The 20,949-nt window shown below is 38.0% G+C and overlaps 2 protein-coding genes across 7 annotated transcripts in view; one reads left to right on the forward strand and one right to left on the reverse strand.

Annotated features, from left to right (window-relative positions):
• Positions 1–20,949, reverse strand: part of MED12L (mediator complex subunit 12L) — a 319,084-nt gene that overhangs the window by 59,307 nt on the left and 238,828 nt on the right. For all 6 annotated transcript variants that reach the window (XM_032408437.1, XM_032408435.1, XM_032408434.1 and 3 more), the window contains 9 exons: positions 16,410–16,557; positions 11,692–11,810; positions 10,894–11,037; positions 9,872–10,035; positions 7,045–7,176; positions 3,807–4,034; positions 2,810–2,951; positions 1,107–1,227; positions 652–753 (listed from right to left, as the gene is read on the reverse strand). In XM_032408437.1, the coding sequence (XP_032264328.1) occupies positions 652–753; positions 1,107–1,227; positions 2,810–2,951; positions 3,807–4,034; positions 7,045–7,176; positions 9,872–10,035; positions 10,894–11,037; positions 11,692–11,810; positions 16,410–16,557 (1,300 nt within the window). The remainder of the gene's footprint in view (positions 1–651; positions 754–1,106; positions 1,228–2,809; positions 2,952–3,806; positions 4,035–7,044; positions 7,177–9,871; positions 10,036–10,893; positions 11,038–11,691; positions 11,811–16,409; positions 16,558–20,949) is intronic.
• The window catches only part of P2RY12 (purinergic receptor P2Y12), a 44,444-nt gene that overhangs the window by 15,643 nt on the left and 7,852 nt on the right, over positions 1–20,949 (forward strand). The window lies entirely within an intron of this gene.

The raw sequence follows: 20,949 nt of genomic DNA on the forward strand, positions 1-20,949 counted from the left end.
ATCAGCAGAGCCTTTCACTGTTAGACTGTGGGTCCTTAACTGCCATCAGTTAGCTTTAATCGATGCTTCATGGATTCACTAAGAAACACCGTCAGTATTCCTTTCTTAACCTTTTCTTTTTAATTATTAAAACAATGTCTTTGCTCCTTAAAGAGATGTACCAAAAAAACAGGAACTTTCATCTACATATGCTGACACACACACACACACACACACACACACACACCCTTGTATGGAAATGATTTTTAGAAACACACTTCAATCACACCCCTAGAATTCTTACCTTATTCCTTTACCTTAGTAAAAGAATAAATGAATCATCATTGCCCTAAGCTGCTATGATATGGTTCATAACAAACATACATAGTATGTGAGAGGATCAAGCTGCCCACCAGCAGGGCTTGGCCTAAGAGCAAAAGTATTTCCATGGTTTATTAACTCCTGATTTGAGTTTCTCAATCCATCCTGATACTGCATAAATAAAAGGTGCTGAGAGCGCTCTCAAGGGCATTACTACACTTGCTCCTCAGCTGCACAGCAAGCTCACCAGTACCAGGAAGGAAATGACAGAACGGACAGCCTACTTGGTCATTTTAGCATCTATACCTCCAGACGAAAATGTCACCAGGGGTTTTTCAGCTTTCAGCTCACCAGTTGCTTGAGGTAATAAGCAGGCCTGGGGAGCTCGGAAGAGATGAAGCAGAAGTCGGCATGTCATCCTCGCCCCCGGCTCAGCATCTGCATCTCCACAAGCTAGGAAAGATTTTAAAAGCACGTTTGCTAATTTATTCAAGGACATGTCTTCAGGTTTTCTATTAAGCTAACTTTTCTGGAATAATTTAAATACAAATGCTCCTTACGGTAAGAAGTAAGGCACGAAGCTATGCTTTTTCAGGAAACCAGAGGGCTTCCTTAAAAACAACCTTTTCCATAGGGATCCATTTGATTTTGTGTAGAACATCACTGACAATTCTACAATCTTTACCTCAACACCACACCACGGCCCAACGCGGGGACGCTTTAATAGTATGTTTACTGTTTGTAATAGCTAGAAACCACCCCAAGACAGCCATCAAGTAACAAGGGCCACTCTGGACGTGCCGTACCTGCTGCCAGGAGCGAGGGAAGTGCGACGTGCTGCACGACGTCCTCCAGGGAGAAACACTGTCGTGCTATCAGAATAGCAATGAAAGTAGCTAATGAATCATGGAATGAAAGGTCACTCACCTTCAAGAAAAACATTGACATGTTTTAATACCTAACACCCTTTCAGGTAATATCTAAGCTTAATATCTAAGAGAATGTAGGCAACACCAGTAAGATCTCAAATCCCAAAATGACCCAATAGAGTGAAATGGTAACACGTCAGACTTATTATCTTCTAAGGACTATTTCTACTTTATAAGATGAAAAATGAGGTTTACCTACATCCCAATGCTATCAGGAGATACTGAGTTTTACCCAGAGTCCATGTTATTGAACAAAACAAAAACAAAATCAAGAAATTCCTAAAAGGTGTAGCATAAATAAAACTTTTTGGCAGAATACAACATCATCTGTTATTTAAGGGTAAGATCATTAGGGAGCAAAGGAAAAACAAGGAAGTTCTAAGCCTTATTAATGTTTTAGAGTTCTTTTCAGGGATAAATATGAATGATCCTATAACATAATTAGTTTTAAAAACAACTCTGAAAATTTCCAACTGACTCCTAAACTTGAAAGAGAGTGAAAGAGAGAGGAGTGAGAGATTGTGAAAAAAAGAAGAGAAGGAAAATCAATTCATTCAGGATAAAACCTCTACCTACACAGACCAAACAAGACTTTGGAAGAGAACAATAACAAAAACAATCATAACAGCAGACTTCATATTAAGTTGTACTATATGCCAATAACTATGGTTAGTGATTTACAAAAATCACCTCATTTAATAGCATACCACCATGAGGCTCATACTATTATTAATCCCGATTTTGCAGATGAAGGAACAAAGCAGAGATAAAGTATAACAGAAAACAACCAAGAGGTTAAGGAATTATGTTAAAGATAAAAATTGGGATTTCTTCTGTCTGGAAAAGTGGGTAACAGATATGAGTTACCTGAGATACCAGAACTAGAAAGTAAACCTCTAACTGGAAGGCGGAAGGAGGTTTGTAAAAATATATAAATGTCTTCTACACAGAAGACACACCAACATATAACAAGATCACTCCAAGAAGTGATAGGAAAAACAGAGACTCATGACAGATTTTTAAAAAACTTTACACATCATAGATGCTACAGGACATGCGAAGGAAATCGCTGATATAGACCAGGTATCTCTTCATCAACTTCCAGACACAATCACCAAGAAAGACTGAACATGCCAATGAATCTGGGCCTGGACATTCTTAAGCAACACAGTGAAAGCTATGTTCCTAGAAGGCACCTTGAGCCTTACAAAACAAAGTGGTTCTCTTCAAAATGTAAATGTAAACTGCTTTAGGCAAATTTTGTCTTGTACCACGAGGAGTCCAAGGCACTTGGGTAAACAATATGAACCGACAGCTCTGAAGAGAACATATTATATAAAAAAATCTCAGCTAAAAAGAGGGAAACTCTTGGCATCTCTGCTGTAGATTAAGCTATTGTATTTATTCCAATTTTTTTTTTTCATTTATGTAATCCTTGACAACCGCATTCTCCTTTATTGCTTTTGGGCAGAGAAAGAAAAATATTTTATATTTCAGGTAAGGGTTAAGTCAATTAAAAAGAATTACTAACTAAATATTTCATTGCACAGATGAGTTTTTAAGCAAAAAAGAAAACTTACATCTACAGTGCAAAGTACATCATTAAACCCCCACACATGATTTGAAGAACAACAAAGAGCCTTCAGAACTCCCAGCCATTCTGAACTAAGAACAGTGCAGCAAGCTGTCAGCTCCGAGGAGAAATTGGCAATGTCGTTAATCCTGGGAAGAGGAAAAAGCACATAGTAGAAAGTAACAGGAGAGAAACAGGCACATGTAATATACTTAATGAGCACATACCTCACTACCATCAAACAAGTCATTCATTTCTAAAATACAAAGATTTATTAAATACCCACTTGTTATATAACCTAGTAGAACCTGGAACCAAAGATAAAAGTAAGTGGCTTCAAATATTTAATGTTGCTGAGCAAAATCAGTACAGATGCCAATTAACATATTTTGTTCTGAGAACAAACCTTACAAACTTACATTTTTAGGGGCATCAAAAAAATTAAAGACACTGTATAATTTAGGTAGGTCAAAAAACAGTGTTTTAAAATAGGGTTTTGTTTTTTGTTTTTTTAGATTTTATTTATTTATTTATTTATTTAAAGAGAAAGAGCGAGCAGAAGCAGGGGGAGGGGCAGAGAGAGAGGGAGGGAGAGATTCTTAAGCAGGCTCAACGCTGAGCACGGACCCGATGCAGGGCTCGATCCCACAACCCTGAGATCATGACCTGAGCTGAAATCAAGTCAGAGGCCAAGCCCACTGAGCCACCCAGGTGCCTCTGATATAGGTGATTTTCATTTGGGTTTTTATTATTTTTTTTAAGTGGACAGACAACCTATAGTTTATATCTAAAGCATCTCATGCCAGAGCATTCAGCCAGGATAGCCTGTCAGGCTAAGGAAATCACTGTATAAAGCAGAGATCAATTCAGGAATAAATGGGGGGAACAAAAAGCAAACAACATCCAAACGTCAGCCCAGGCAATTACTAATGACATTAGTTTAAAAGTAACACCAAGGCAATGACTAGGTTGTTCGAAGTGAATTCCAGGGTAACCCAGCTCACCTTCCAGCATCCTGGTGGCCCATACATACATTCATGAGCGTATTACAGACGAAGCTGTAGCGATTGGCCGCATTGTCACTAAGGATCTTGCCCAGCATTGAGTAATTGATGCTACGAGCTGAAGGATTCTCAATAAAATCCATCATGAAGTCTGGATCCCATCGCAAGTTAGAATTTGCAGGCATCACATTATTATATATGGTTTGCTTAACTTTTGAACAGGCACTACTGAGGTTACAAGGAGAAAAGTTAAAAAAAAAAAACAACAAAACTAGAATAACTAGAAGGCTATTTCCTTTAAGGACAGGTTCAATGGCAGCAACTCTATGGAAATACATAACTCTAATGTATTCCTAGAGAAGAGTCCCAATAGGAGGTTTTCATTCCAACTTCTAACAGTCTAGGAAATACTGGTCTGGCAGACAGGACTAAAGAAACCCACTAAATGACAGTAATTACAGCCTTCTCCGTTCTTTCTCGGCAGACACCTTATATAAAAAGGTGTCGGCTGTCCCTGAAGGGTGCAAGCGTGCAATCTGGATGACCAGTTCAAAAGGATGAACATTTCACAGCCCCCAGGGCTTTTAAACGTCTCCCGTTTTCCTGCCTTAACCCTTGTCAACCTTTCTACTCAACTTTTCATTCATTCTCACTTAGTAATAGTTCTTAATGTGTTTCACTTTCTCAGTAAAAAATGAAACAAAAACCAGCTTTGTTCTTTTGCTGGTTCCCTCCACCTCTCCATTCACTGAGTGTCATTTTATTGAAACGGACTTTGGCAAATAGTAAAGCATTACCTCTTTTCCTACTTAATTCTATCAATCTATTCGTGTCTGTCTTAGAAACCAAAAGAATTCTGCTTTCCTCTCTTTAATTTTTTTAAGAGTCAGCCCCCAGTTTTCTTTCAGCCTAGAGACTTCTCTTGAGTTGACTCTCGGCTACCTCCAGCCTGCATTGCATAATTTTTCTGAAATCTGTGCCTCGTGGTGAAGTCTCCTTACTCTTCATTTCTAGGCTTCCTATTTCATTTATTACACTCTTTCCAGACGAGCCCTTCCATGCTTTAATAAAACACTGGCTGCTTTCTAGGTCACTCTCAAATTCTCACCACTCTCTGCTGCAGACATATATGGAATTAAGGAAACAACTGAGACATTTTGTGTCTGAAATTGCCTGTACCTGAAAAAACCTGACAGAGTAATAAAAGCAACACATGCTTTTAGGCCAAAATGACTTATGTGCAAATCTAGGCTTCACCATTTATTAGCTTATGATGAGAAACAATCACTTCTTGCCAGGAACAGTCATTTCTACTTCCTGAGGTTGTGGGGAGGATTAAAGATCTTGATGGAAAGCACCCAGCACAGTGCCTGGTACACAGCTGCCGCCCAATCAGTGCAAGATGTACTTCCCCCCAGCGGTCCTCTCACACAACTTCAGAGATGCTCCTTCAGATCTAGTTATTAGAACTGTTTTATTAGCATAATAATAGAAATCTCTCTGAGTCGCTAGCTTTTGTTTGACTGTCCTTCTTAATCCCGATCAACAAATAATGCCTGACTTCAGGGTTTCCAGAGAGCTGTGCTGGTCTGCCAGATCTTTAATCGAGCAAGCGTGAGCCAGGGCCCCTCCCTGTGATGTGACACCGTACTGACCCTCAGCTCACTGTTGGTCTCCTGAGCCTCCACACGCCCCGGGTACATTACTTGAATTCTCTTACTGAACACACTTGCACTACCCGGCGGGAGCACTAGGGGTCAAACAGGCTATTGGGGCTTTCTCAGGAAGTTCACTATTTGGTTTCAAGAACCAAATCATGTATGAGAAAGCTCTCTGAAAACCTAAAACTGAAAATGAAAGCTGTCTGTAAAGTAAGAATGTATGGTATTATTACATCATTTCTGTGGAAAGATGTTTCCTAAGACCCACTCAAATGTTCTACAAGGGATTATTGGGAAACCTAGCTCATTTCACGATGACATACTCTCCCATTTTTTTCCCTATTGATACCATTGAAAATATCATGATTTTCCCCTCCCGGATGTAGCTCTCATTCAGCAGGTTTTCTGCAGTGCCTGCTGGGAGCCAAACGCTCTTCAAGGTACCAGGATATGCCAGTGAAGAAAATGAAAGCTCCTCCTTTCACGAAGCTTACATTCCAGGAGGAAGCCAGACCATAAATACATATATAATTCACCCAGTGGTGGCAAGTGCTAAGGTTCAGAGAATGACAGAGAGTAGGGGGAAGGGGGGTAGAGCATAAATGTACTGTGGGGATGAACATGTTAGTAAGAGAAGGGAAGGATTACATGAATGGGAGCAGCAAGTGCCAAAGTCCCAAGATGGGAGTGTGCTTAGTGTGTGTGAAGACCAGTAAGGAGGTCCATGTGGTGAGCATGGCGTACACAGTGGGGAAGAGGGAAAAGAGTAGATTGCGTTCAGTGGATCCTGAAGGCTAGGTTAGGACTTTGAATTTTATTCTGTGTAAATAAGAAGCCACTAGAAATCTTCAAGTTATGCTTGTTTTAAAGGATGACTTTAGTAGGTATGCTGACACTATGCTAAAGAGAGTCAGGGGTGCGAGCAGAGAAATCAGTCAGGACTCTGCAATGGTCTAACCAAGAGATGGTGGTGGTGACAAAGCAATGATGAGCAGTCACATTCTACACAAACCTGGATGACAAAGCTCACGGAATTTAAGAACAAAGAACCCTAATTCTTTCCTTAGCTCCTTCTAGATGACAAATTTAATATGCAGCTATTATCGTCCCTTTCATAACCCCACCTACAATTAATAATCAAAATTTCCTCAAAATAACATTAAGTAAGTATGTGTTTTCTAGCACCTGTGTACTTGGGTAGTAATAGCAAGGCTAAGATGCAGAGAATGACACCCACTCAGGGACACCATCTGAAACAGGATGGTCAAGGAAGCAGAGAAGCAAAGGCGGTGAGAAAGTAAGCATTCAAACAGCAGTGAAACAATGTTTCAAGTGAGGTACTAGCAAGTGCAAAGTACAGAATATTTCCTTTCAAGTTTATCTCAGAATTGCAATCATAGCTAAACATGCAGAGTAACCGGTAATAGGAGGTTAAAGTGACAATGAAAAACAATTCAATATGAATTCTGGCAGATATAATTATGATTAATTTTCATTATTAAAAAGTATGACAATATCAGTTGGGTCACTTCCAAATATAGGCATAAACCTATTCCTGTTGATTTTCTTCTACCCACCTGAAGAGGTCTCCAAATTTACTTCTGAGGTGGCTACATGACACATAGAGATCGTAGAGGTAGGCTAAGATGCATCTCTCGGGGGAGGAACATTCTGAGGGGTTCACAACATGCTTTACCACACCACATAACCTGAGGGGGAAAAATACGTGAAGAAATGAGATGCATATTTTGCTAATATATATCTTATTATTTGAATCCTTTAGAGTGAGACTATGTGGGTGTATTACCTGGGTAAGAAAAAAGGTATCAGGTTTTTGATACTAATGATTATGGCAATAGTACATAATTGTATAAAATATCATTTTTCTATTAGGATATTGAAAAACTAGATGACTTCTAAAAAGACTTGGGTAATACCATTAACAACAAGAAATGAATACAGAAGGTACTTATGGAGGAATCCATCAATGAATTTACTGTGACTAGAACACAAGGAACTCTGTCGTAGAGAATCTCTCTTCAGTAAAAAGATTCATAAATTCAGGCCATTTGCAAAGATTCTTAAGTCCACTCCTTTGGAAAAGAGCAAGTCTCTAAATCAGTAAATCTGGGAAATTCATTTTCAGGACCATGAGCTGGTCCTGGCAAAAACTTGATGAATTCATGATTTGAGGTCATATTCTCCTTGTTTATCCAAACCAGACACAAATTTTACTTTACCTTATGTAAGAAATTAACCCCCCACCTTTTTTTTAATGACATTCTCTAGAAGTCTTTCAAAAAAGAAGTACTGTTACTGTTCCATTTATGTGCCCTTTTCCCCATAACGGAAGGATGGTCCCTTTGGCCACAGTTTATTCAACAAAAAGCTTCATATAACACACAAGAAAACACTGGTGGTCCATCCACCTATTTGTAACTCTGATTCCACTATTACCATCTTGTATTCTGTTATAGGGTTCAGTAATATCACAATAGTGTCATCGATGACTCAGATTATTAAAGCTGAAAAGGGCTTTTAAAATCATCTGATTCACCTTCCTCATTTAAAAAAGGAAGAGCTGAGGCTCAGACAGGTGAAATAACTTGCCCAAAGGCAAAAAGCTAACTAATAGCACAACCTAGAGGAGAGCGGAGGTCTCCCGACTCCCAATCCTCAGCTCTCTCCATTATTAAGGGGGTCGGGGAAACCAGGGAGAGCCTAGGCTGTCAAGGCCAAGAAGGACACTACAATCACAAATACCAGAGGTGGAAATGACAAGACAATAAAGAAATGACAATGTTGCATCCCAAGCCCTGTAAAATGATATCAGCAGACAGAGCCACCAGACAGCTGATAAAAGCTGTCAGTTACAGTAAAAGTATCCTGCAATTAAGAAGCAAAGTAGAGGATTCGATCTGTTAAATATACTAACAAAAACTCCACACATACTCTAAAAAGCAAGGAATTATGTTGTGATTAAAGTAAACAAACATTTATTGAGAGCTTGGTAGGCATCCATACCATAGCAGTGTTTCCTTGATTTTTTTTCACTTGTTAGAGATAAGAAAAACATTTTACACTGAGATCCAGTATATGCATTCAGTACAAAATAAAAATATAATATCAAATATGATTTTATGAACACTTAATAGATAATACATTTAAAATGTCAAAATAAATGATACTAAAATAAATTTCAAAATAACAAAAAAAAATCTGTCAAAACCTATAATATTCACTTTATGACTAACTGATGGGTTTCCAAACACATGTGTTTAGAAAGCACAGTATAAATCAAGGTGCATGAATGTGCTCTTACGTAGAAGGACTTTTAGCAATCTGGGAGATTTATTAGCTATGCAATGTTAAGTAGATCACTTCAACAAACACTTCATTTAAAAGGCCTGAGTCTCAGTTTCATGATTTGTAAATGGTACTAATTATGCAATTTTATAGGGTAGTTGAGGGCTATTAGGTGGTCCTATATTTCCTGAATTCTAAAATGTTTATTTTCAACCTTTTAAAAATATCTGGAATGTTTAAGATTTCATTTAATAGTTTGTGTGTACTATTAATGTGGTAGCATTTCCTTTTCCCCCAAAAAGCTTCTGCTAAATGGGTGGCACCCCAGAATAGATAATAAATTGATTGCATGCGCTAGATTACAGAAAAAAAGTATTGTGGAACCACAGAACCCCATGTTTCTTTTAAATCCAGGAAGGAAAATGTCAGAAAAAGAGGTGTTGTTTTTGTTTTTGTTTTAATATATATAAAGCCCTAGAGAAAGAAGTCTGCAGTAGACAAAAAGGAGCTCCATACAGGTGTTCTGTCACTACATTTCTCTCGGCCCTGTAACCTCAGCCTTTAATGGGGATGATGTTAGGACTTGGTCCAACTTCATGAGTGACAGGCAAAGAAAACTTCACCCTACAGTTCAAACAAACCAAAAAACAGACTAAGACACAAGAAAGTCATTTGTTCTAGATTAACTTTTGTCAAGACGTATTTAGTTTCTAAAAGAAATGAAATTGAAGAAGCAAATAGGAAAATAACAATGTGTGCAAAGCTCATTTCGTCTTGACTATAAACTGGAATTACATCAATGAAGCAGCTGTGACATATTCATCATTCATCATAAGCCACGGTTCAGGGTAGCAAATGATACAGTGTTGTAAATGACAGGCTTACGCTCATAGAAATTAGGGGCAGGCAAGGAAGGCCCCTCTATTTAGAGAACATACTTTTCCTGCTTACATCTTCTTCTCTGTTAAATGTTTTCCGGCAAAAGTAGTCTTTAATTCTATCTTTCAAATTGAAACAAACACCTGTCCTATTTTTCCTCTTAAAACCATTATACATAGACCACATGTGGAAAACAGTCATGATATTTTATATACCAACCCTTCAAACACCTGGGCCGTCTGCTCAGGATTGAGGATGAGACAGGTATGGTACCGCCTGAGAACAGCCACGATGCACACACACAGTCCCGTTGTATAACTTCCTGCCAGGCTGGAGGATTTCAGGAGCAGTTCGGCTTCCACAACACTCAGTTCATTTAGCAGCTACAGTGGAAGAAAAGATTGAATAAAAACGTAGCTGCCAAAAGGAACAGGAAAAACATTTGTTTTCACAAGCCACAGATACACTGAGTCGTTCCCGTACCATTTTATCTCACCCATTATCTGTCCCAGGACCATATGCATATACAACTACAGTGTGAGAAAACAAGCCCCAATGAATTAAACTGGTTTTTATTTTTAATCCTTTACCAAATTCTACAGTTTTGCCTCTGTCTAGACATCATGATACATACAATCAGAAAGTATCCAACACTGAAACAGCTACCAAAACTTGATGGCAGCCCAAAGTTCTAGACCAGATGATTTCAGAGAATATCCCCACCTCTCACGTTTTCCTCTCTTTTCCTTTCTTTTCAAGAAAACAGAAGTTATCATTATTTTCTTGTTATTAACAAAACACCTCCAATAAGAAATAGAAAATGAGTTTTATGTCTATTCACTAAAAGCAAGATAATAAATGAACTCAAGTAGTTTATAAGACATTTAATGGGACAAATGAAATTATAAGGTTTTATTTATTTTTTGCTCTTAACCTAAAATATACTCTACAATAAATAATAAACTTTCACCTTTTCTTAGAAAAGACAAAAATAAATCCTCAAAACCCTCACATTTTTAAATAACTATTATATATTTTTGCACCAATTATAATTATTTTGAATAATTATAATTATTATGAAGATTATGAACATGGCTACAATTAAAATACTACTTGAATACTATTGATTCAGAATGTCTCTATTATTCAAAAAATGCACTGGGTTGTTGCTCATTTTAAATTATATGATGCCTAGCAGGTTTGCTTTCCTAAAATTGAGAGAAGCAAGGTCTCTTTGACACCTGTATTGCGAAGTCAATTAGTCCATTGATGTTTAGCGCTGGCTCCATAAGATCAAAGATAAGCTGAATATGATGAGCCAAAGGGAGATGATAGGATGTTCCTGAAGCAAAGCTTGTGATTTGTTCCAGCACATTGTTAGAGATCTGGGCAACCAAAAACAAACAAAATTGAAAACAACCGTAAAATCAATATTCAAAATTAATTTAATTTTTTAAGCAAGAAATTTGAATTTATATATTCTACTTAGAAAAAAGTTAAAACATATTTCCAAAGAAACCAAAACTATATACAAATCCAACAACTTTCTTACTACAACTATAATTTGAAGAAATAAGCCAAGTGGTCATTAAGATCTTAACCTATCGTAATGGTAGAACAACTACAAATGCTAATTAATTTCCAGATAACATCTATCTGAGAATCAGTGGATTTGTAAAACAACACAGATCTGGTTTTTGCTCATTTAGATAGTATTTTATTTTAGTCATCAACAGATTTCTCCCTTCCCATAGCAATGTAGGACCAAAATGTAATAACATAACTATTGCATTAGGGAGTATCTGACACAGTGTTGACTATTATCATAAGGCAAAATTATTTGTGATAAAAATTAATTTCTCTGAAGAAGGCAACCTGACGCTTCAAACTGAACTACTCAATAGTTTGAGATGATTCCAAATATGTTTTAAAAACATATCTATACAACCAAATAAGGCCAAAAACATATACTGCATGAAAGAAATTTTGAAGTAAATATGAATATCCCAAATGCATAACACATAGCTTTAAACAGCTACCTGAGACGTCACTTGATGCTGATCAAAATATGAAAGGAGCTGAAGTTTTGTGAACATAGTCTCTAGTGTCGGAAATGCTTCCTGTTTGTTCTTCCTGGCTTTTGGTCCTTCATCTCCAACTAAATAGACAGTGGATACATTACTTTCCATTTAATAGAAGCTCTTGACTTTTTCAGGGGGTACTTTCTATTGAACTATAACATATATGGAGAAGTGCACAAACTATGAATTTCTACAAAGTAAAGTCATGTAATGAGACTCAGATCACAAAATCACATACCAGAAAACTAGATACCCCCTCGGGCTCCTTCTAGTCACCTCTCTGCCCCAGGGAATCAAGATCCTGACCTATAAAGGCTTGGATGAGTATTGCCCACTTTGGAAACAAGGAGAGATACTTTTCACATCCGGCAGCTTTCACTCAACTATATGCTTCTGAGAATTGATCCACACTGTTGAGGCAATTTTAACTTGTTCTAAAATTTAAGTAATTCCCATTCATGGATAGTATACTAACGTGTGATATACCACCATTTATTTATTCATTCTAGTGAGCAGTTTCCAGATTTTGACTATTAATGGGAAGTACCTCTATAAACATTTCTCACTAACTCTTAAAATACAATGATAAAAATGAAAGGGGAAAAAAATAATCACCCAGGGTCACACTGACAGAATAGAAACTTCACTGGCATCTTGTTAGGACATTCACCATGATATTTCTCCCAAACAGTTTAATATGTAAAAAAGGAAGTTTACCCAATTTTAAAGTTTTTTAGGGGTAGCAAGGATTAAATCGCTCCACATAATGGGAAAGTGCCACATTTATCAATTTAGCATAAAGAAGTTTAAAGAAAATTCCAGAAAAAAAATATTATAAACACTACTTCTCCCAGGAGGATTCTTGTTCTTCTCAACAATTCAAAATGAATCAGATCTGGTCTTAAATATCTTTAAATATATGCATTTATAAAGACAAATCTAAAAAAACCCAGAAAGGTCGGATTACATGATCTGTAAGATCATTTCTAACGCTCTGATTCTAAGTAGTCTAAGGTTACTGAGACAGGAGCTTCATCACTCACGTCTTCTTATTTGGGAAAGTTTACTTTCAGAGAACAAAGGTCACTTTACAGATTTTTTTTTTCTATTAAAGACACAAATATTTCACTGAATGCAAAAAGATCTTGCTGAAGGCAAACGTAATGGTTTTAGAAAATAACATTAGAAGAGATTTTCTTTCAAATACAAGCAAGTGTAGTTTATAGGTGCAGTGTGCACACACCAGGGTGTTTTATTTCCTAAAGCAAACAAACCTTGATAGGAGAGTACATAGAATTCAGAGATGATAAGTAACAGAAGGTACAAGACTGTGCCCCTTGTGTTAACACCAAATCTAATGCAAAGAGTAAGAACTCAGAAGTTCATTAAACCTACTTGATTTTTTTTTTTTAAGATTTCATTTATTTATTTGACAGAGAGAGACACAGCAAGAGAGGAAACACAAGCAGGGGGAGTGGGAGAGGGACAAGCAGGCTTCCTGCCGAGCAGGGAGCCCAACGTGGGGCTCGATCCCAGGACCCCGGGAACATGACCTGAGCCAAAGGCAGACGCTTAACCAACTGAGCCACCCAGGCACCCCAACCTACTTGATTTTCAATATCTATTCTCAAATTAAGTGTGGTCGTTTGCCTTCTTTTTAGCTGCTCACATGTAATAAGCATGCTTAAAATATCCAAGTTTTGAATATTTCATGAGCTAACATCATTGATCCCAAGGCTGAAAACTCACATCAATGGTCTTGGGTACAAAATGTTGTAAAAGTGAAGTTAACATATTTAATCAGTCCTTCCTGGGGCCAAAACAAATAAACAAGCAAAAAATAACACATTTGAGGAAGTACAGCCTGCATGAGAATTCACAAATGCATTTTTTTTGGTTTATGCTAAATAGGCTCTATTTTACTTACATGTAGCTAACTTCTTAAAACCTCATACAATTGGAGTCTTGGCAAGTGACATTCACTTTTTAAAAAATTTAAGAAATTAGTGGTGGTTCTCAATGGACTATTTTATTTTCATGGTATTTACATAAATAACAATGTAGTCGTAATCATGGATTTTCCTCATCTGTTTTATGTGAATTTGCTTTCATAATACATTTTATTGCTCTTTTCTTGCTTAATTTTGGTTTCCCTTTTAAAAAAAAAAATCTTTAAATCCTGGAAATTTTGGACTTTATTGTCATGGTAAACTTCATTAATGTTTAAAAAAAAACAGTGACAACCAAAGATGACTGGCCAATGTAAATGGAAAATGAAGACTGACCATGCTCAACTGGGAAGTGTCATTTGAACTCCTACATAAGGTCTGGCTGATGTGAAAACACTTCTAATGAGTTCCTCAAAACCATACTTTTATATGTAGCCAGAAATCAAAGACACACTAACACAAGCTCTGTTTCCCTTCCTTACCAGTCCTCCTCTTTGCTGAAACAGTGGGCAAATCACCATTAATCAGAAGTACAGCTAGCTAGCTTCTGGCGAGCATACTAGGTTTTAAGTAGTGACTCAAACTTTGACTATTTATCAGAAGACAGCTCACGACAGCCTAAATTAACATATTTCTGAAGGAGGAATTTTATCTAAAATGAGGGAAAGACAGGAGCACCTGGATGACTCAGTCGGCTGAGCATCCGACTCTTGGTTTCGGCTCAGGTCACGATCTCGGGGTTGTGGGATCAAGCCCCTGGGTGGGCTTCCCACTCAGGGTGCAGTCTGCTTGAGTTTCTCTCCCTCTGCCCTTCCCCCTGCTCATGCACACTCTCTCCAAAATAAATAAATCTTTAAAAAGTAAAAAATAAAATAAAATGAGGGAAAGACAAAAATCCCCATTGCAAATATATCTCCACGGTGATGGTTTCACTGTTGATATCTCAAAAAGCAGCATGAAACAACAATGATTTTCTCTTTGTGAGATCATAAGCAAGAACTGCCTATTTAAGAGACTGGCACAGAGACAGGACAGACTGTATATAGTCTGGCATTAAATACTCATTGCGAAGGAAGGACGTAGGCTCAACAAAAAAGGACACCACACTGTTTCCTTCCCTTTCTGACCCCTCTAAGCCTTCCAAATCCCAAAATTCCATAAGATCGGGAAAGACTCTCTAAAATTAATTTTGATGAAATATGTTTCCCTGACCCTTCTAAAGAAGACAGTGGCCATCCGATTCCAAGTGAACAAAAAGAAGTTTCAAATCTCTTTGCTAGCTAGTTATAGTGCTTCTAAATTCAACCTTCTACATGCAATCCATTTCCTCTTTTCTCTAACAGAGAAAAAGAGCAAAACAAGAGGATCAACAGTTTTTCTTAGAGCGGGTTCTTTGTTTCTGGGTTTTTGTTTTGTTTTGTTTTGTTTTTTTAAAACCAAGCTCAAGAATGACAGGCCAACAACAACAAGGTTTCATTTCCCGTCCACAACTCTTGGTTGCTCCCTCATGGCGCCAGTGTGGTACAAGGTCCTTCAGTGGCCATGGAAGGGAGAGGAGTCAGGGAACTGTTGTAAATCACCTGAAGTAATTCTTTCATTATGTTCTAAAGACAGCTGCCTCAGACATCAGACACCTGCAACACCACATTCACACTCAAAAGCATATTGCCCTTGTACCTTGTTTCTGCATGTGCTCCCCCAATGATGGAGAGGACACAGAGCCATTTGTATTAGTTCTCTCTGTACTTTCTCTAGGAAAGATCTAGTGTGGGCAATCTCTAAGTAAATCACCTGGTTAAAGACTAAATACTGGAGGCCCTGTGAAGAGGTTCATAAAAACATATGTATTTTGCACTGGCCAACAAAGCAGGGTTCCTAGAGTGGTTTATGCCATGTGTAGGAAGAACACTGTTTGCATAGAGAAAATCCAAACTTTTTTTTTCTTTGATTGTTTACACAATAAAGAAATAAACACCAGTAATGGTAGTGAAGTATATATAATGATATCATATTTTAAATCTTATGACTGCCTGATAAAATAAACAATCCTTAATAAGGAGTAATTAGGCAAATGTGAAGTGGATAATTAAAGAATTCCAATTATGCAATGTGGTGACATAATATAAAGGCATAGCTTCACTGTAAAAAATCTATGTCAAGAGCACGGGAAAAGACTATTCCAAGTAAAGAAGGCATTATAGAACAAAGACCCAATTTTCTTTTTTAGTCGAAATCATTTGGTGTTATGGGTAGCCACCACTACCTATTATAATTATTCTTCTGAATAAAGTAAGACAAGATCAGCAACTACACTACCATGATTTTCAATTATCGTGCAAATGTGAGTACACAGAGCAAACTACAAGCTTAAAAAAAAAGATGGTAAAGAATTGAAGAAATGGAACTTTTCCAGACTAAGGGTTTTCCAACTCCTTCTTCAGTACTTCTTTATGCCTACTGTAGAAAATTTGGGAAGAATAAAAACAAAAGAGTAGAAAATTAAAATTACCTCTATCTATCTATAGAACACGATATTTTAATATAAGGATTACTATAAATAGAACCAAGGCCTTAAAATTTCAATATGCTTATTCATATTTCAATATGACAGTCATTCAGGAGAGGAAACACTCTGGTGACAGTGTCATGTATGACTTTGATAAAGACCGTGCTAAGAGGAAGGGCAAAAGACAGCACAATGGGAGCAAATGCATTGAGGTTCTTTACCCCCCGTCTCTGTGGTGCTCTTCTTATTTAGGATTTTCAAAATATCTTTGGTAATCTTCTTCAACTGATGCCTCGCTTCGTCACGCTCTTTGCCCACTCCATAAAGAAGGATTGTGCGCTGGTTACATTCATGACTTGAAGATTCATCCTGAAAAGCAGAAAATGCATTTTGAAACCCTTGTTTGCAGGGGTGGGGTTGCATTTCACATCCATGAAATGCACTAACCACAGCATCTTCATGCTGGCTTGCGCTGGTGGCATCCCACCCACCTTTCAATTCACCTCAACCTCCACTGGCAACACCCTTGTTTTTCCAGTTTGGAACTTGCTAAAGTAAAAAAAAAAAGTGTCAACTGACCTGAAGTCTTAATAGAAGCATTTGATGTGGGCGTACCCTCCAGAGTAAGTTTTGACTCTTGAAAACTTTTCATTGTTTAAAATTTGACATGGTAATAATTTCACATCATATTACATATTATCTAGTCATACTTCTTCCGTAAGGAAAATGTTATTTCTTAGCAAGCTTGGTTTTCTATATATGGCATCATTAAATATTAAATTTTTAAAAAAATGATCTTGCTAGGATCCTCAAGTGCTTTGAGGAGAAAAATGTTCCACTGGCTTCCAACAGGACTGTGTGAGGTGTATGCATATTTACTGCCAAATGACAAAACAATAAAGAGGGCAGGTCTCATTAGGTGTGAGGCAAATAGCTGGAAATGCAAACATGTTATACACCAACTTCCTCTACTGGACCACCTCCACCCCTGTTCCACAGACACAGTAAATTCAAGCACTATTTTTCCCACAAGGGAAAAGAAAATACTTAGTGACAGCATAACAAAAACACACACATACCGCTAAACAAATTCTATACTCTTCCATTTTCTTAGTAAAATTCCAAGCTCTATGCCTCAGTACATCCCCTTTCCTTAGTTTTTTGTATATGTTTGCCCATGTTAGGCACTTACCCTTCCTAACAGTAACTAATTCTAAGGTGCTTGCATGAGCAAAGACTATCTCCCAGGGAAGACTAACTGTACTGTGTTCATAATGGCTACAAAAAAGGGCAAAAGCCTTGAGACTTGGAGAATTCCATGCTTGATGTGACTTATTTAAAAAACAAAACAAAACAAAAACTCTGCACTCTGCACAAAGTTGCATTTTGCTTTTATACTCTTGAAATAAGAGCCTGTTTTCTCTCTCAGCTTCTGCCACTTTCCATCATTGGGTCTTTCTCACACACTTGCATTTAGGTCACCACTTTTCTTTGCGCTGATTCTTTTTTTATTATACTCTCCCAAAAATATGCATTTGTATACCCTGACAATCCAACTTGCTACCCTGTGCAGAAATAATTAGTAACGTTTCAGGTGTTCAAATTTGCCTCTTAAGGAAGAAAAAAAAAAAAAAAGCTAGGGGCAAGTCCCTTCTAGAAGTTGTAGTTACTTTGTATTCCGAATATCCAAATCTCCTCCAAGGTTTTAAAAGACAAGACCTAATCATAGGATAAAGTCAACACAGGTAGTGATTCCTACATTTTGTTGCACACCTGCATGATCTGAGCAGCTTATCAATCTCCAATTTTTGTTGCCATTATAGACAATTACTGATATATTTCTTTTTTGTCTAGTGGGATGTGTACATATGAGCCCTGGAAGGGAACAGGAGGACACTGAGAAAACTGTACAAAACTTAGGCAGGGGGCACCTGGGTGGCTCAGTCGGTTAAGCATCTGCCTTCGGCTCAGGTCATGATCCCCGGGTCCTGGGATGGAGCCCTGCATCAGGCTCCCTGCTCAGCGGGAAGCCTGCTTCTGTCTCTCCCTCTGCCCTTCCTCCTCCCCCCCACTGGTATGTTCCCTCTCTCTCTCTTTCCCTCTCAAATAAGTAAAATCTAAAAACCAACCAACCAACCAACCTCAGGCAGTGCCAGTCATCTGCCCTGGCAATTATTTTCAGTTAAGGTACCTGGCAAATAGTTCTAATGTAAACTTTTGTGTGATGAGTGATGGAAAGATGTCAGCAAAGTTACTGAACACCTGCTATTAGAATATCTATTTGGGGGAAGACAAGATGCTAGGAAGCCTGAGAAAACACAAGGATGAATGGTCCCTGTCCTCAAGGAGCACAGATTCAGGGTCATGAGAGCAGCGTCTGCAGAGCTCGTCACACACACACGGATGCGACGGCTCGACCCGTACCAGTAACAGCCCACGCTCAGGGTAAGAGCAAGATGTGACTCAATTCAGGTAGCGCCATTTGCTGACTCCATGGTCCTTTGAGTCCTTCTGACCTAATGAGCCTCTCTGGGCCTCAGATTCTTCCCCTGAAAAATGGGCTAATACCACCTTCCTTTTGAGATTTTTGTCAGAATAACGGAGACGAAGTATGTAAAACGCTTAGCAGCGGATCAGACACAGAACCCGCTGCAATCCACTCAGTTTCTACAGTTCCACTTCTCACTCGCATGCACCCCAGACCCACATTGTCCTGCATTACTCAACATTTCCTCAAGACGCTGGGGTACTTCCTTCCTTTGCTGTTGCTCCCCCAGCCACCTAAAATACTCTCAACAGGCTGCCCCTCACACGTGTAAGTGCTGTGCACAATTACAGCATCAGGTCCCTCACTGTCACCTCAGTTGAGTGAAAGCCCTCAGCACTGGAGGAGTAGGGAGGGGAGGGGAGCCTTTGGAGCACTTGCCACAGTGTAATCCACTCATTTTCGAGCTATTTCTTTAATGTCTGTCGTCCCTGCTACACAGTCAGTTTTGTGAGGGAGAACCCACAGGTCCATTATTTTCACATTTATATTCTCCTTAGATGGCACTAATTAGGTACTTAATATATGCTGTTAAGGATAAGAGTAATATATTCTCTTTGGGAGGGACGGGAAAACCAACAGAGCAGAGATATGAAAGAGATAAATAAGCCATCAAATGATGTACAAATAGTCTCCATAATTAATAAGATGAATGGACAAGTGAAGGTCATGGAAGTCAGAAAGGGGATATGTAACAATGGGGGCCATCGAGAGTGTCAAATTCAGTAAAAAATCACAATGGATGTTGTCTCACACTTACCAGTTGGGCATGAAGCTTGATAGGTGGGAGAGGAAAGATGTATTAGGATAACCAATGGCAAACTCTTGTGCCAAAGATATGTTTCAAATAAAGGAGTCTCCATGAAGGAAATCCAGATTGGGGGGTAGATAACTGATGATGGAGGTAGGAAACCATGGCTGCTTGTTTGGATTAACTTGGAAAGAAAGAGAGGGACAACTTTCTACTTAAACACAGGGGAGAAAGAAAACTGGTGAAAATACTACAGGGAAATTTGGAGATAAAAAAATAAGGAACTTGAAGAATCTTTTATCAGTTCATTGGCTCTGATTTGCTCAGGGAGTGGGGCTAGAAGCAAAGTGAAGAGTTGAGAGTGAAGGGATGAAATTAAAAAGCAAGAGCAACATGCTTTTAACTGCAAAAGAACCACCTATCAGCCTTTACATGGGGCCTTAAGACCGTATTTGTGTCTGATAATTAATATGTTTAGGTAAATCGTGATAGCTGTTACTGGTCTTCAAAGAGAAAAGGCAGAGATAGTTTAAAAGCAACTGTTTTTCATTAGCCTACAAGATTTATTTATATCAACTTTTAGTACTTGTCAAAAATATGTCTTCAAATAGCAATTCATACTATATGAGAACAAGGTCAACCTTTGAAAATGGACCAAATATTTCCAAAGGTATCAATGAGTTCTGCTCTTTCAACTAGGTATTAAAAACCCTCAAGTTGCATAGTGGTAAGTAATATCAATGACGGGAGATCGGTACCAAAGAATTACTCTATTATTTATACCCTGAAGGACACACTTGTTGGACAGGAAAAAGAATCAACTGGAGAGTCCATAGAAGTCTAGCAACCCCTCTCATGCCAGCCCACTGTTGTGCTTAGGTTGGACAGGTCATCTCACCTATAAACTAATTTCTGAAAATCTCATCCTCAGGATCAATTTCTCTTCTTCTCCAGATAGTATCTGATGCTCACAAAGACTTAAGTGATCAAGAAGCTAGGAGGATATATGTCCAAAAGCCCTAGAAGGCTTGTAGTACTACAGAAATTAAAATAGGTCTCCTGAGCCAAATACCCTTAGAAGGAAGAACTGGAGTTAACGGAATGAAATGAAATCTCCTCTAAGTCATCGTCAAAACATAAGTGATTAGAAACATTGCCAAAACATGCGTGTGTTCATAAGATGTGATAACAGAGGTGAGATGATCACAGATGCGTAGTCTCCTTTTACCTCATTCATACTTCCTGGTATTTCTACAGTGTCCCAATAATCGTAGAATTTTAAAATAAATTAATGATCTTTTTAAAAAGATAAAAAAAGAATCCTATTCTAGATGTGCTTCCTTTTCTTCCAAACACTAAGAAAAAACAGATGAAGTAAATGCAATGGTCCTTCTAATAAAACAAAATATAGCATTTCATACTTCCCCAACACTCTATAATTGTTTATGTTTCAATATCCAAATGC

The sequence above is a fragment of the Phoca vitulina genome, unplaced genomic scaffold (genome assembly GCF_004348235.1).
Source record: "Phoca vitulina isolate PV1807 unplaced genomic scaffold, GSC_HSeal_1.0 scaffold10, whole genome shotgun sequence".
Classification (NCBI taxonomy): domain Eukaryota; kingdom Metazoa; phylum Chordata; class Mammalia; order Carnivora; family Phocidae; genus Phoca; species Phoca vitulina.